This window comes from Natrix helvetica (assembly GCF_964273705.1).
Source record: "Natrix helvetica genome assembly, chromosome: 3".
Lineage (NCBI taxonomy): Eukaryota > Metazoa > Chordata > Lepidosauria > Squamata > Natricidae > Natrix > Natrix helvetica.
This window is the reverse complement of record NC_138549.1, coordinates 84,676,946-84,690,936: the sequence shown is the minus strand read 5'-3', so window position 1 is coordinate 84,690,936 and position 13,991 is coordinate 84,676,946. Positions and strand designations below refer to the sequence as shown.

The 13,991-nt window shown below is 42.5% G+C and overlaps 1 protein-coding gene across 1 annotated transcript in view; it reads right to left on the bottom strand.

Annotated features, from left to right (window-relative positions):
• LOC309389993 (TLC domain-containing protein 4-B-like) overlaps positions 1-12,240 on the bottom strand; it is a 36,436-nt gene extending 24,196 nt beyond the window's left edge. Inside the window, exons 1-2 of the mRNA XM_081949000.1 lie at positions 10,884-12,240; positions 538-703 (exon numbers count right to left, since the gene is read on the bottom strand). Of these exons, the coding sequence (XP_081805126.1) occupies positions 538-692 (155 nt within the window). The 5' untranslated portion in view covers positions 693-703; positions 10,884-12,240. The remainder of the gene's footprint in view (positions 1-537; positions 704-10,883) is intronic.
• Between the last annotated feature and the right edge of the window lie 1,751 nt (positions 12,241-13,991).

Sequence of the window (13,991 nt, the reverse complement as noted above, 5' to 3'; positions counted from 1 at the left end):
AGATACAAAGTAATCAACACTACATGCAAAGAACTTCTGCAGAGCATAGAATACATGTGTTTTCATGAGTTAATAGAACAGGTGGTACATTAATCACCTTAAAATAATTAGTATATTGTGACCAATTCACAAAGTTAAACAGGATAATATTTTATGAATATCCTAGATAGAATGCACTTTGAACTTAGATCAAGGCATAATTTATATTAAGATTGCAATTCTTGACAATACAATGTACTCTGAATATTATACATTATCATTTAACCATTTAAAAAAAATCAGAAAAATAATGAAAGATTAATAGTTATTTATTCAATTTAACTTTATTTTACTAAAGTGATAACTTTTAAATAAATAACCCAAGGACAATTTTGTACTGAAGATTATTTAACACAAATCCTAACTACATTTCTCTAAAAGAAATCCCCTAAACAATCCAAGATATTGTTTGAACAAGTACACTACAGCCAACAGCCTAAACATTTCAAACTTTAAAATATTTATATATAATTGTATAATATTGTTTAAAAACTGTACCTTGTGTTCCATTCAATTTTCTTCTTTTGGTCAAGATTATTAAAACCAGATGTTAGGCGTGAAGATAGCCAAGAACTCAGCACATGAAAGCTAAGTTGAAATATAGCAAAACTGCTCACAGCGATGCCCAGATTGAGTTTATTAAAGATAGTCATCTTTCTTCTGCCTGTTAAAAAAAACAATTCCAAACACAGTTCCTCAATTCAGGCATATGGCCAAATAATACTACGATTTGTAAAATCAACAATAATTTACATTGACTACAATTCTTAACAATGGGCACAGGAGAAGTGCATTTGCTGCTGACATGATCCACATAGATCCGTGATGACGAACCTATGGTACATGTGCCAGAGGTGGCACACAGAGTCCTCTCTGTGGGCATGTGCTCTGTCGCCAGCTGCTCTTCTGGGTTCCGTGGTGTGCATGTGCGCCAGACAGCTCGTCCGGCATGGATGCACACCAGCCAGCTGCTCTCTTCTGGGTTCCGGCGAAGAACCCAGAAGAGAGCAGCTGTCCGGAGCGCATGCGCGTCAGAAAACCGAGAACAGCAGCTGGACGCCATGCACATGCGCACCAGTCAGCTGTTCTCTTCCAGGTTCTGGTGCTGCGGCACGCACACACTTCAGTTTTGGCACTCAGTGCCGAAAAGGTTAGTCATCACTGACCTTGATGATGAATTGTGATAGGCTTATCTCTGGCTGCATCCACTGTTTTTTGCACATATTCTGTAGATCGCAAAAGTAATACTTTACATATTCCAACCCATCTATAAAAATTAGTCTAAATTTATAATATCAGAAGAAATTTAATTAAAGTTCACTAAATCTAAGCCTGAACAGATATGATGCAATATGATGATTCCAGCATACCTCTATGTAACTTTATATGAAGTAAGAAAAGCAAATCAATCAACATAAATACATGCCGGTTGCCAAACGCCCAAATTTTGGACACGTGACCACAGGGATGCTATGTCGGTTATGAGTGCAAGGACAGCCAGTCGTAAGTCACTTTTTTCAATGCCATTGTAACTTTTGAATGGTTATAAGTCAAGCACTACCTGTATACTCTTCATAAGGACTAGAGCAGCGATGGCGAACCTTTTTTGGCTCGCGTGCCATAAGTGGGGGGAGCGCAGGGGGGTAGGGTGCGGGCGTGCCATACCCATAATGCAATGTGCAATCCCCCCCCAGTGCGCGAGCCCCCGTTTTTTGCATGCTTTTTTGCCCTCCCCCGGCTCCAGAGGCTTTATAGGAGCCTAGGGAGGGCGAAAACAGCCTCCCCGCCCCCCCGGAAGCCCTCCAGAGGCTTCAGGGACCTTCAGGACACTTCCCTGAAGCCTCCGGAGCAGTCAAAACGAACCTCTGAGCAAACTGGAAGTCCGTTCCCGAACTTCCGGTTTGCCCGTAGGGCCGTTTTTTTGCGCTCTGGAGGCTTTAGGGAAGCTCATGAAGCCTCTGGAGGGCCTCCGGGGGGCGGGGGAGGCTCTTTTCACCCTCCCCAGGCTCCTATAAAGTCTCTGGACCCTGGGGAGGGAGAAAAATGGCTTTTAAAAAGGGTAACTCAGCTGGCCAGTGTGCACATGCGCACTGGCCAGCTGACAGGGCAGCGCCTCGTGTGCCCTGACAAATGGCTCCGCGTGCCACCTGTGGCACACATGCCATAGGTTCGCCATCACTGGATTAGAGCCTCACTTACTGCAAGATATAATGCAAATAATTAACAGAAATGAGACTACAATTTTCTATTCTAGATGATGCTAATGTAGCTGTCGCAGTACTATGAATGGACATTAGGGGAGATAAATGAATTAACAACAACAACAAAAAAGACTGAATGTATACTAGTTGACACTTGCTCTCTGTCTTATTAACCAATAATCATCTAGTCCACCTAGTTGGTAATGCTTTAATCACTACCTATGTCTTCCACAGCGTAGAAAAGTGACTGGTATTAAATAAAAGCTGTGATTCTTAAAATGGATACAACTGAATTATTTAAAATTACCCCTTGCAAACTTTTTACTTGGTCTTTATGCCAAAGTTTAATGGACCCATTAATCACATAGTCCTGTTTGAAATATTAGCAAGCTATCTGTAGATGAGAATGTTCTAACAGTTCATAATCCCCCCCCCCCCCCCCGGCCCAGATTTCACTGGTTCTTGAATTCAACATCAATGGTATTATACAGTAAACAGGAAAAAAATAACAAAATTTTAGACCTTTTCTAGTAGCAAAATACTTGCAATCATATATAGAAGAAATAGGAACTGGGTTTTACAATAAGTATCACCTACTTCATGATTAATATTGCTTTTCAACACACATATACTTCACTCCCAGAAAAGAAAATCAATATTGTGTATAATCTCTATCGCCCATGTGAATTAAACTATTTTGTACATCCCAGTTCCCAGCTTCCAGGATTGAATGAAGTAGTAGCACCAAAAAAGTTAAGACTCTCCCAACCGTATGAAGGTCTTTCTGCTTATAGTACTCTCAAGATTGAATGTTACAAACCAGACTCAAAAAATATACAGTACAGGCCAATCCTGAGAAATTTAATTATCTTGCATCCTTAATATATGAATAATATATATTAATGTATCCTTAATATATTATAGTAAAGTATATATCCTTAACATACTATCTCATCCCAGTGGGATTAACCTGCCTCACTTGTGCTGGCACGCCAGGCCTGTTGTATACTCGTTCAGGATTTCCAGCTAGCCGGATCCAGGAGAATAGCCTTTTCTGCTGCAGCTCCCATCCTCTGGACCATTATATCCCTTGAAATGATGTTCATCCCAATCCTTTTGATCTTGCATAAGAGCCTCAAGAATTAGCTCCAGTTGGCCTGCAGTCCAGATTACATTGTGTACTGTATTAAATATAAGTTCCTACCCACACTCCATTGTATGCCCTCCTCATCTTAGCTACTTTCCGCTAATTTTAATGTTATATTTATTGTTCTACTACTTTTAATATTTTATAATATTTTTATCAGCTTTTAAGTCGCCCGAAGTTGTGTGACTGCATATACATTTAATAAATAAATAGATATTTGTGAACAATCCAATCATGGGTAAAGCTATCGAGATGGTATGGAAGAGACTATTATTGCTGCATTTTTCTATAGGAAGGCATGAAAAAGTAATTAGAATGGCTGGTGCCTACATCATATTGACTCAGATTTACAATTATGGTTAATTCAATAGGCTTATTTAATTATGCCTATTGCATGGGTGTCAAACTCATGTGACATATCGTGATGTGTTTTGCTTTTGCGCAGCCGAGCGGGCAGAGCCTGCGCATGACACATCCAGCCCATGGGCTGCCAATTTGACATGCCTGGGCTCTATTGAATATTTATGAATATATTAGGAGGAAATTAATGGGCTCACTGGTGTTAAGAGATTTGTGTTTAAAATGTAATATTGGTTTTCTGTTGATCCTAGGCTACCACACTTCCCTTTGGGGCATGACGAAATTTATTTGTTATTTTGAAAAGTTCATTATTTTTAATACCTATCTGGAAACCAATAGATCAATACATGTTTTAATTGTTACTATACACACACACACACCATGGTCTGTCAATTATAAAATCTTCTGAAGAAGTATTTTTTTCTCTGAATAGACTTTTTATTTAAAAATATTTAAAAGAGAACAACTAGAGAAGACACATGAAACAATAACATCTCCATAGGAATAAAATTCCTTTGTGAATAAAATTCAAGAGGAAAGAAGAAAACAACACATAACTTTTCCTCGATATCCTCATCAGCAGAGGAAATGGTAGCAAATTAGAAACACAAGTCTATTAAAAAAATCACTCATTTTAACCAAGTTGTTATTATTGGAATAGAAATCAAAATGCCTGAGCAAATATAGAATATAGCTACCTAATGGCTATTCACCTTTCTCCTGCTTTCTTTCTAAGGTGTTTACTTCTTTAGTTGGGATAAATTATATAAAAGAACTTTCTTAGGTGACTTCATGTCTCAATTCTGGCACAAAGTGAAAAGTAATCTAGAAATAGCCCGCCATTAATAAATTACTCCAATGGAATTAATAAAAGTACCAATGTTGGCCACGTTTCCAGTGGAGCAGGGTCTGAATGGAATGTTCCTAAATAAAGGTGTTCCTAAATTCATCTCGATGGAGCTGCATGAAAAAGTAATCAATATTGTCTTGTACTCTTATGGAAATTTTAAAATATTATTTCATAGGTAAAGGTAAAGGCTCCCCTTGCACATACTGTATGTGCTAATCGTTCCTGACTCTAGGGGGCGGTGCTCATCTCGTTTCAAAGCCAAAGAGCCAGCACTGTCCGAAGACATCTCCGTGGTCATGTGGCCGGCATGACTAAACACCAAAGGCGCATGGAATGCTGTTACTTTCCCACCAAAGGTGGTTCCTATTTTTCTACTTGCATTTTTATGTGCTTTCGAATTGCTAGGTTGGCAGAAGCTGGGACAAGTAATGGGAGTTCACTCTGTTATGTGGCACTAGGGATTCGAACCGTCAAACTGCCGACCTTTCTGATCAACAAGCTCAGCATCTTAGCAACTGAGCCACTGGGTCCCTTCATTATTTCATAGGAAACATATATAACCGCATCAAAATTGTCATCAGATTCATCAACACTTCCAAGCCAACTTCCCGTTGCTGAAACAAAAGCCGAAGCTGATTAACTGTATTAATTAGCTAAATGTAGTAAGAGACTTATCAAAATTGTAGTATATGCTAACTCTGCACGAGCATTTAATCTCATATGGCTTGGATCAGCAGGATCTGTGAGCCCAGAAGACTGTGTTCAAAGTTGTATTGATCTGAGCAAAGTGCTGCTGGTTAGATTCCTTAGGGCTACTTTCCACCAAGAACAAAAAGTACCTTCTAGGAGAAAAAAATGTAGCCAATGCAGCTCACGGAACAAATGTGCATTGGTCTAGGTGTGCACCTAACTGCCTATGCCACAGCATTTTGCACCATAGTGAAAACTTTTGAAAGTTTTCATTTTGAAATTTGAAACTTCCAGATGCTTTTCAAGGGCAGCCCCATACAGAGCGCATTATGGCAATCCATACAGAAAAAGACTATGTGTGAGTGACTGAGCGTCAGCCTCCCGATCCAGGAATGGGAGTAACTAGTATACAACTTGGAATTGTGCAAAGGCTCTTTTAGGCACAACATCCACTTATTTAGTTAATTTGTTTAAACAAATGTGTATTTTCTCATGAAAAGCAACTGTGGGCAGTGTACAACCCATACAAACAAAAGAGATATGAAAATCAAAATATAAAAATAGATAATCAAACCTTAGGCACAGGGAGGAGAAGAATGGTCACGTCGGCAATGGAGTCATCAAAGCACGTCTCTGATTCCCTGGCAGGCCCAGGCCTAGTAACATAACCAGGTATTGGAGACTTCCAAGATGTTAAAAGGGTTGTAACTCATCTAATCTCAGAAAGAGAATGCTCAATAAGGCAGAGACAACAGCAAAGAAGGCACATCTCCTGGGATCAAATATAGATCCCTAGCTGATGGTACCTGCAGCATGTCTTTTCTACCAGATCTAACAGAGCAGGTCATCATAGCCAGGGATGGGAGATCTCTCAGATAACCCGGTCCCATATTATGAAGGCTTTTAAAGGTTAAAACCTAAACCTTAAATTGGACCCAGAAGCAAACTTGCAAACAATGCAACTGGTAGAACACGCACTGTTCTACCAGCGCACATAACTGCCCATTCTGTACCAGTTGAAGTTCCTGGATACTCTTCAAAGGGAGTCCCTTGTAGAGCACATTTCAGCAGTTGAAACTGGAGATGACTAGGCAAGAGTGACTGTAAGAAGGGCCTACCAATCCAGGAAAGGACACAACTGGCACACAAGATGAAGATGTACGAAGGACATCCTAGCCACAATTGCCACCTGCTCATCGAACAGGAGTCAAAATTCTAGGACCCTCAGATAACACAATGGGTCTGTCTGGGGCAATGTAACCCTATTCAGTACCAAAAATGGCAGTCCCCATCCAGAGCCACTCACTCTCACCAGGATTCAGCTGAAGTCTGCTGTTTCCTATCCAGACTCTTTATCCATTCACAACACTGCTTAATTCACCAGGGATAGAGATATGTAATTGAACACCAGCATACTGATTATTCCCCACTCTCTGGCAATGAATGAGCTCAGCTAACGGCCTCATGTTGCTGTTAAAGAGGAGTGGAAGCACTATGACACCTCACATAGGAGGGGTTGAAGTAGGACCTCTCCTCTCCAATCATCTCCAGCCTGGAATCAACCCTGAAGGATGGAGGCAAACCAGCAGAACACTGGGCCACCCACCCCTATTTCTCTGAGCTGATCCAGAAGGATACCATGGTCGATGGTATTGAAAGCTGCCAAGAGTTCAAGTAGGGCAAGATGGCTACAGTATCTCCATTCCACTCCCACCAGAGATTAACTAAAAGCCTGACCAATGCTGTTTTAGTCCCATGCCCATGCCTGAAACCCAACTGAAGGATAATCTGTTTCATTCAGGATCCTCTCTGCATGACCACTTTCTCAATCTTTCCTAAAAAGGAAAGATTGGCCAATAGATAAAAATTGTCCCACACCGCTGGATTTAGCAATGGCTTCTTGAGGACCTCTTTAAGGGTGGAGGAACCACTACCACTCCCTCAAAGAATTTACAACGCCCAAACCACAACCATAGGTTGCTTCCCAGGAAGACTTCACCAGTCAGAAGGGGAATAGCTCTAATAAGCAGATGGTTGAACTTACAGCCATGAGTTAACTCTGTCTACTTTCCCAGGTCCAAAGGTTCATTCATCGCAGATACTGTACATAGTTAGACTACATCCCAGGCACCTTCATAGGATGGCCAATACCAATGTCTAACTGAGAAAGAATCTGAGCATAGCCTCCCCCTCCCCATGTGACAGATGCTCTGCAAAATCTTCTGTGAGATCCTATAAGTGCACCCTGAGTCCACGCTACCCAATGTTCTGACCTAGGCTTCCTGAGAAAGAATAAATCACAATCTCAGTCCCAAAAACCCTCTTTTATTTAGACGGCTGTGAATTATGGTTCACAAATAGTCTATGAAGATTCCAACATGCTCAGGTTACCAGAGTCTTTCAGGGTAATGTTGATAAGCACCCACCTCTATCTCCTTTGAAACGTTGCTAGAGACCTAATTGCCAATTAGTTTTGCAAGGCCAAACGTAGCACAGAATCAAACAGGACTTCTCAGAGCTTAAACCAACTAGATGAACCAATTGCTTCCTGCAAAGGCTCACGTCCATTTGCTCCTCTTTTATGCCTCATGGGAGGGGCCAATAATCTCCAAGCCTTACTCCCGAGTCACACTTTTTTTCTTAATTGTTCTTGCCTCCTGGCAACTCTGCGCATGCGCACACTGGGAACAGGTTCACACTGTTCTTTTGCCTCGCTGATGTCAGATTCCGGAGGCAGCACATAGCTACCAGATGGCCCTGGACCCCTCTCTGCTTCCGACGCAGAACCCTCGTCCGAGCCTTCCCCAGACTCCAGGACTGGCCCATATTCCTCCCCAACCTCCTCACTGTCTGACTCAGCTCCACAGGCTGCCGGCAGACCACAATATCCAAAAGGACTCTGGTCACCTTAAACAGGACTGCTGGGCAGCTACCCATGAACGCAATAAGGGCAGCAAAGTACTGATGCTTCACTGTTCTTACCATCACAAGGTGGAACTTAATAGCGGCTCTAACCTATGTTTCATTGAGTTCATTCTTCACTGACCTCCAGCATTGCTCCAGGCATCTTTTAACCCAGTTCATCTCCCTCAATTCTTCCATAAACAATGGAAAATAATAGGATCTGCAAGAAAGGAGAGCTGCGTGGATGCAATCCTATCCAAGGTCTCTGCCACCCTCTTATTCAGGCAGTGATCGAGGCTTTGCTCAGACTGTGCAGCAAGCCAATAGGAACAATCCCCAGTTTTCTTTGAAACCTATCCAGCGCCACACCGCGGTGAACCAATCAAATCGGTCCTGCCCCATGGCTTTCCTACTCCCAGAGAAGACAGACTAAAGTCTCCCAGGACCATAAGACTAGAAAAATCCACTGCCATCCCAGAAATGATGTCACGAAGCTCAAGCAGGAAAGTAATTTTGCAGGGGGAAGGCCGGTATAGTAGCAACAACCTCAACTGATTCCTAGAACGCAACTTAATGAGCGTGGTCTTACATACAGCAACTTATGGAGCTAGCAGGACCCAAAGTTCTTAGGAACTCCTGAATGCCAGTCACCATTCCTCCACCCCTGTCCAAAGTTCTCAGCTGATGCCATACCTGAAACCTGGCTGGGTACATTTCCAAATGGGGCAACTCCTCTTTATATGGATCCAGCCAGGTCTTGCCAATACATGCCTTGTCAGCCCTTTTCTCTGTGATCAAGTCACAGATGAGACTGGTCTGGTATTAAGCACCAGCAATTGAAAGCCTGAGCTTTTGAGGGTCTTATGAGCAGGGCATGAGAGGGAGCCCAGTGGCCTGGAACATGGCATCAGATTAAGCATGTTGCCTTTTCCTCACTTCATATAGATACCAACTGAACCATTAACTGAATCAAGTTAATACTAGAGATAAGATAGCATCTCCCACTGAACTCAAGACAGCATTTAGCTAATAGGCCTCAGGGAAAAACCAAGTGAGATTCACCCGCTCTGCCAGTGTAAAGAAAGCAGCTTACATCCTGGTGTGGTTGCCTCACCTGCATTACTTCATTCTGCCAGTGCTGGCTCTAACTTTGCTGACATTGATTGAATACAATTACCTCAGGTCCCTAAAGATATCCCAGAAAGGGTAAGTATAAGCTGCTATTTTAAAAAAAAACTGTTCATAATTTCTCAGTGGTTTCACTTTTATTTTATATATTCTTTAAGACACAAAATACACAGGTTCCAATCTTATGCAGACTCAACCTCAGAGGAGGCCTCTTTGCACTTTGCAAGGCTTCATCCCCAGTAAACGTGAATGGGGTTGTACTAGTTCTCTCAGCTAGATGTTTCGATAATAAAGCCTCAGAAAGAGATGTTTTTGGTCCTTTGACTCAAAACCAAATGTAAAGCTGGGAAAACGTAGCTTCAAAGACACATATCAAAGCGGAATGCAAACCGACGAGAAAGCCTCAGTTACACCAATAATCAAGTATTTCTCAACTCTGAACATGAATCCAACCCCACTATTCAGAAAGATAATTAGATTATTAACAAAGGTAAAGCCATGGTGTGTAGAAATTGATGGTTCTTGAGTAACAACATCTAGAAAACATTTTCCATATTGTAAACAACTATGTCGGCAGTTATTTCTTTTATATCTACCTAGATAATGAACAGATGAATGATCAACACACGTATTAACATGTGAATTATAAAATATTCAGATCAAATATTAAATGAATGCAGAACTTTCCTGACGTGAGAGGAACTGCAGCAAAGCAGGGATACTATTAAAAGTAGCTCATCTAGACATAATATTAACATTCTCCTTCATTTTAAAAAAAAAATTAAACTCAGGAGCATTCCTATTTCTCCTGTTCGTTCATTTCATCAGCTCTTTGGAAGATGCAGCATTTCAGAGCCCCATCCACCATCCATCACATAAGTACCCTCCTCCGGGTCTTCAATTCCATTTTTCAATGACCAAAAGAAGGCATGTCATTCCTGATAGGCTAATCAGGGGAATGAAAAGCACAAACCCTTTGGAACTAAGGTAGGTGGGAAAAGAGAAAAGGCCAGGAACTGGAATGCAATCCCAGCACTGGAACTCAAGTCCCATTCGGGAGCCTAACTCCTTTTACCACTTGCAACACATTTAAGCCATCAGCCATGGCTTATTCCTGTTACTGCCCCTTTTACTGTTATTCCTTTTACTGCCTTCCCCAAAAAAGTGGATGGCTTGGAGAGGTCGTGGGTGGATGGGTGGAAAATAGCTGGACAGCCGGCAGGTTTTGAGTTTTCAAGCCTTCCACCCACTCGCGTTCAGAGACTCCCCACTTCCCGGATTGAAAATCGAGGCGCCTTCCTTCCTTTAGGATTATTTCAGCTTCAGATCTCTCACCTCCACGGGAACTCCGTCCAGCTCCTGACCCTATTTCACCCTCCACTTCCCCGCCTTGGGTCTGCCGGTGGCCTCTTGCTCAGCCGAGCTCCTGGAGGGAGCGGGGCATCCCTTGAGCCGCCGCCAACGGGCCTACGAGCCTTCCCTTCCCCGCTCACAGCTTCTCCCCCCCCCCCCACCCCAACCCGGTTTCCCCACCCCACCCCCTCGCCGCCACCTTCTCGCTCACCTGCGGGCTCAGCGCGATCGCCCGGCTTCCCCGCCCATCCTTGCCGGCGATCTCCTGTAGCCGGGAGAATCCCGACGCCAGCCCGGCCGCCCACGCGTGGGCTTCGCTTCTATGGCGAGGCGGCTGTTAACGGCGGCTCCTGCAGCGGCAGCAGAAGCCCGCGCTCACTGCGGGATCGCGTTTCGCCTGCCTAGCCTTAAAGGAGCCAAGCGCTGCTGGCCGCCGCTTGGCTTGCCCGAGGCGGCGGGCAGGCCGATCACTGCGATGACCCCCTCCAGCTGTCGGGCCATATCTTCCCCCAGAGGCCAATCCCTGCCGCTTGGTCGGCCCCCGAACAAGGGGGGGGAGGCACCGCGGCGGCGGAAGAAATCGGCAGCCGCTCTGCTAGCCAAGGCGTGAAAGGGTGCCCTCGTGGACACCTGCCAGAGCGAAGGGGATGCCTTTCCTTCGGCAGGTCCCTTGTGGGAAGGCGAGGCTGGAGATTTTCCACAGGCCTCGCCCCAAAAAAAAATGCTTCTTGTTGTTTTGTTTTGTCCTTCTCTTTCCTATCTTTAGGTTGGAGTCAGGCGGATTCTGGGCAAAGTTAGGCAAAGCTTGTATTTCCTTTTATTTTTATGTAACCTTTTTTTAAAAAAAAATGTAATTTAATGTAATCTATTTACAAGGCTGCCTATCTGTTACAGCGCTCTGAGCAGGTGACCTCGGTCCGTTCATTCATTTACGGCTTTTTAAAGATACTTTAAAAAATATTTTTGCCTTATTTTAGGTTGGGTTTTGTTGTTATTTTGTTGTAAATGTTTACGTCCTTTAATTTTGCATGGTTTGTGGGATGGGAAGCTGTATAAACCTGCCAAATAAATTAATTAATCACATTGCAGGATGGGTACAAAAAAGGAACAGCAAAACTCTCAGGATAAGAAAACAAATCGACCTGCACTTTTATTTGAACACTTTAGCCTCAGTGCTTGTGGGAATAGGTCCTACTGTAATTATATTTCCCTCCAAAAAGCTCAAGACATTATATGATTATTTCTCAATGTCAGTTTATTTCCACCTTGTGGGACACAATAAAATGAGAATGTGACTTGTTTACTTCATGTTCAGCCATAAATTGGTTTACAAGCCATAGTAGCTAAGCCCAAACCAAGCAAAGCACCATAGGGCTGAGCAGTTGGGAAACTTATAAGTTGCAGCAGCAGCATTATCTATAAGAAATGAAGAACTAAGTCCCCAAATGTTTCTTTGCACTAATAGTGGATCCAGAATCTGAAAAGTTTCAATATCCCAGCTCAAAAGAGGATTTGTAGAACATACCACTTGGAGCACCTTTAATTTTACTTATGATTTATTGAATAAGCCATAACAGCTGAGTTCACACAATACCCTAAGACCTGTATTGATACTTGACTTTAGATAGATAATAAAAACACACACCTGCTGCCATATTTGCCTCCTGCACTTCCAATCTCAATCACAGACAGGTTTTTCTAAGGCTTAGTTTATTGTCTGGCAATCATTCTAGCAAACAATCTGCTTTATCTTAGAAGAGTCACATATCATGTTTAGAAAATAATATGAGGCCAATGATTTACCATGTTGTACAAACTTGCTCTGGGCCAAAACACACTTACCAATTTTATAACTTACATACATGCACAACTGAAGGACAGGTCTATATGTAGCTCCCAAACCTTTCAATGTCACCAAATTGTAATGGTCAGAGTAGTAACTGATAGAAATTATTAAATGATTGCCTTGAGAATAATCATATCAACTGTATTTATTATTAACTTTAAATGAAATGATTTTTCCTTCCTTTTGTCAGCCACTTATGACTTCCAGGATATCTGTCAAATATGAGATGGGACTGTCCAACTGGAAAAATTATAAATTGCTGAGTCAGCTTCATATAATGAACGGGTCAATGACTGCTAACTTTGGTTTAAGGTAGCAGAAAAAGTTGTAGAACCTCATGGAGAATAAATGGATTATAGATGTTTCCAAAACAAACACTGCATTCTGCAACTGTTTTTCTCGTTTAACTTTTTCTGATAAAAGAAGCAACAGTCATGGTGAAAATGCACTGGAAGATTGCAATCATCTTTACAAGTTTGGGATTGAGGCAGGATATTCCACAATAAAATCTTATCTAAAAGCACTTTAAGCATACTTGGGGCTGTGTATTTAAATGGTCAAAATATTGCAACAAGATCTGAGCTCCACCACTAGCGTAAATCTTAATTAGATGCTAGATTTTGATTGGTAGGTATCTCTGGAATTAAATGTAATGTTGGAAGTCACTAAAATGAATATAATCATGTAACAATCATACTGGATCTAGTATAGCATGTTTTCACAGTGGTCAACTATGGAAAACTTAGAGGACTTGTTTTTTCAACTGTGGAGTAAAAACAGATTAATTTTAATCCTATTATTAACAAATGTCTTCATGTTCAATTTGGTGGTGGAAACAAATTAACCTTGGTCTCTTTATTAATAACACCCTCATGTTTCCTAACAGTGGCGTGAAAATGTTCCACTAAGCCAAAGGTGTCCAAACTTGAGAACTTTTAGACTTGTGGACTTCAATTCCCAGAATTCCCCAGCCAGCATGGCTGGCTGGGGAATTCTGGGAGTTGAAGTCCACAAGTCTTAAAGTTCCCAAGTTTGGACACCCCTGCACTAAGCCTTTCTAAAGGATGTATCTTCATGACATTGTGTTCCTTTTATCTCTACCTGATCACAAAGGCAACCTTCCACTGTTCCACCTCAAAGTATTAGTAACCTGACCCAATTAGTGCAGGGCCCCACTCACGAAGGGGGCCACACACTGGACCTCATTTTTGTATCTGAACAGTGGACGAGTGATCTGGGAATAGGGGATTTAGTTATCACGCCCCTGTCATGGTCAGACCACTCATCCCTCCGGCTGGACTTCCCTGGCGCTATCCCCCACCGCGAGGAGGCGGAACCAGACTCTATAAACTGGTACCGCCCCAGGCACCTGATGGAATCTGATAGATTCCTGACGGAGCTTGGGCCAATACCTGTAGCCTTGTCCCGCTCCCGTTCCGAGGACCTAGTGACTGCCTGGAATAGGGCGACGAC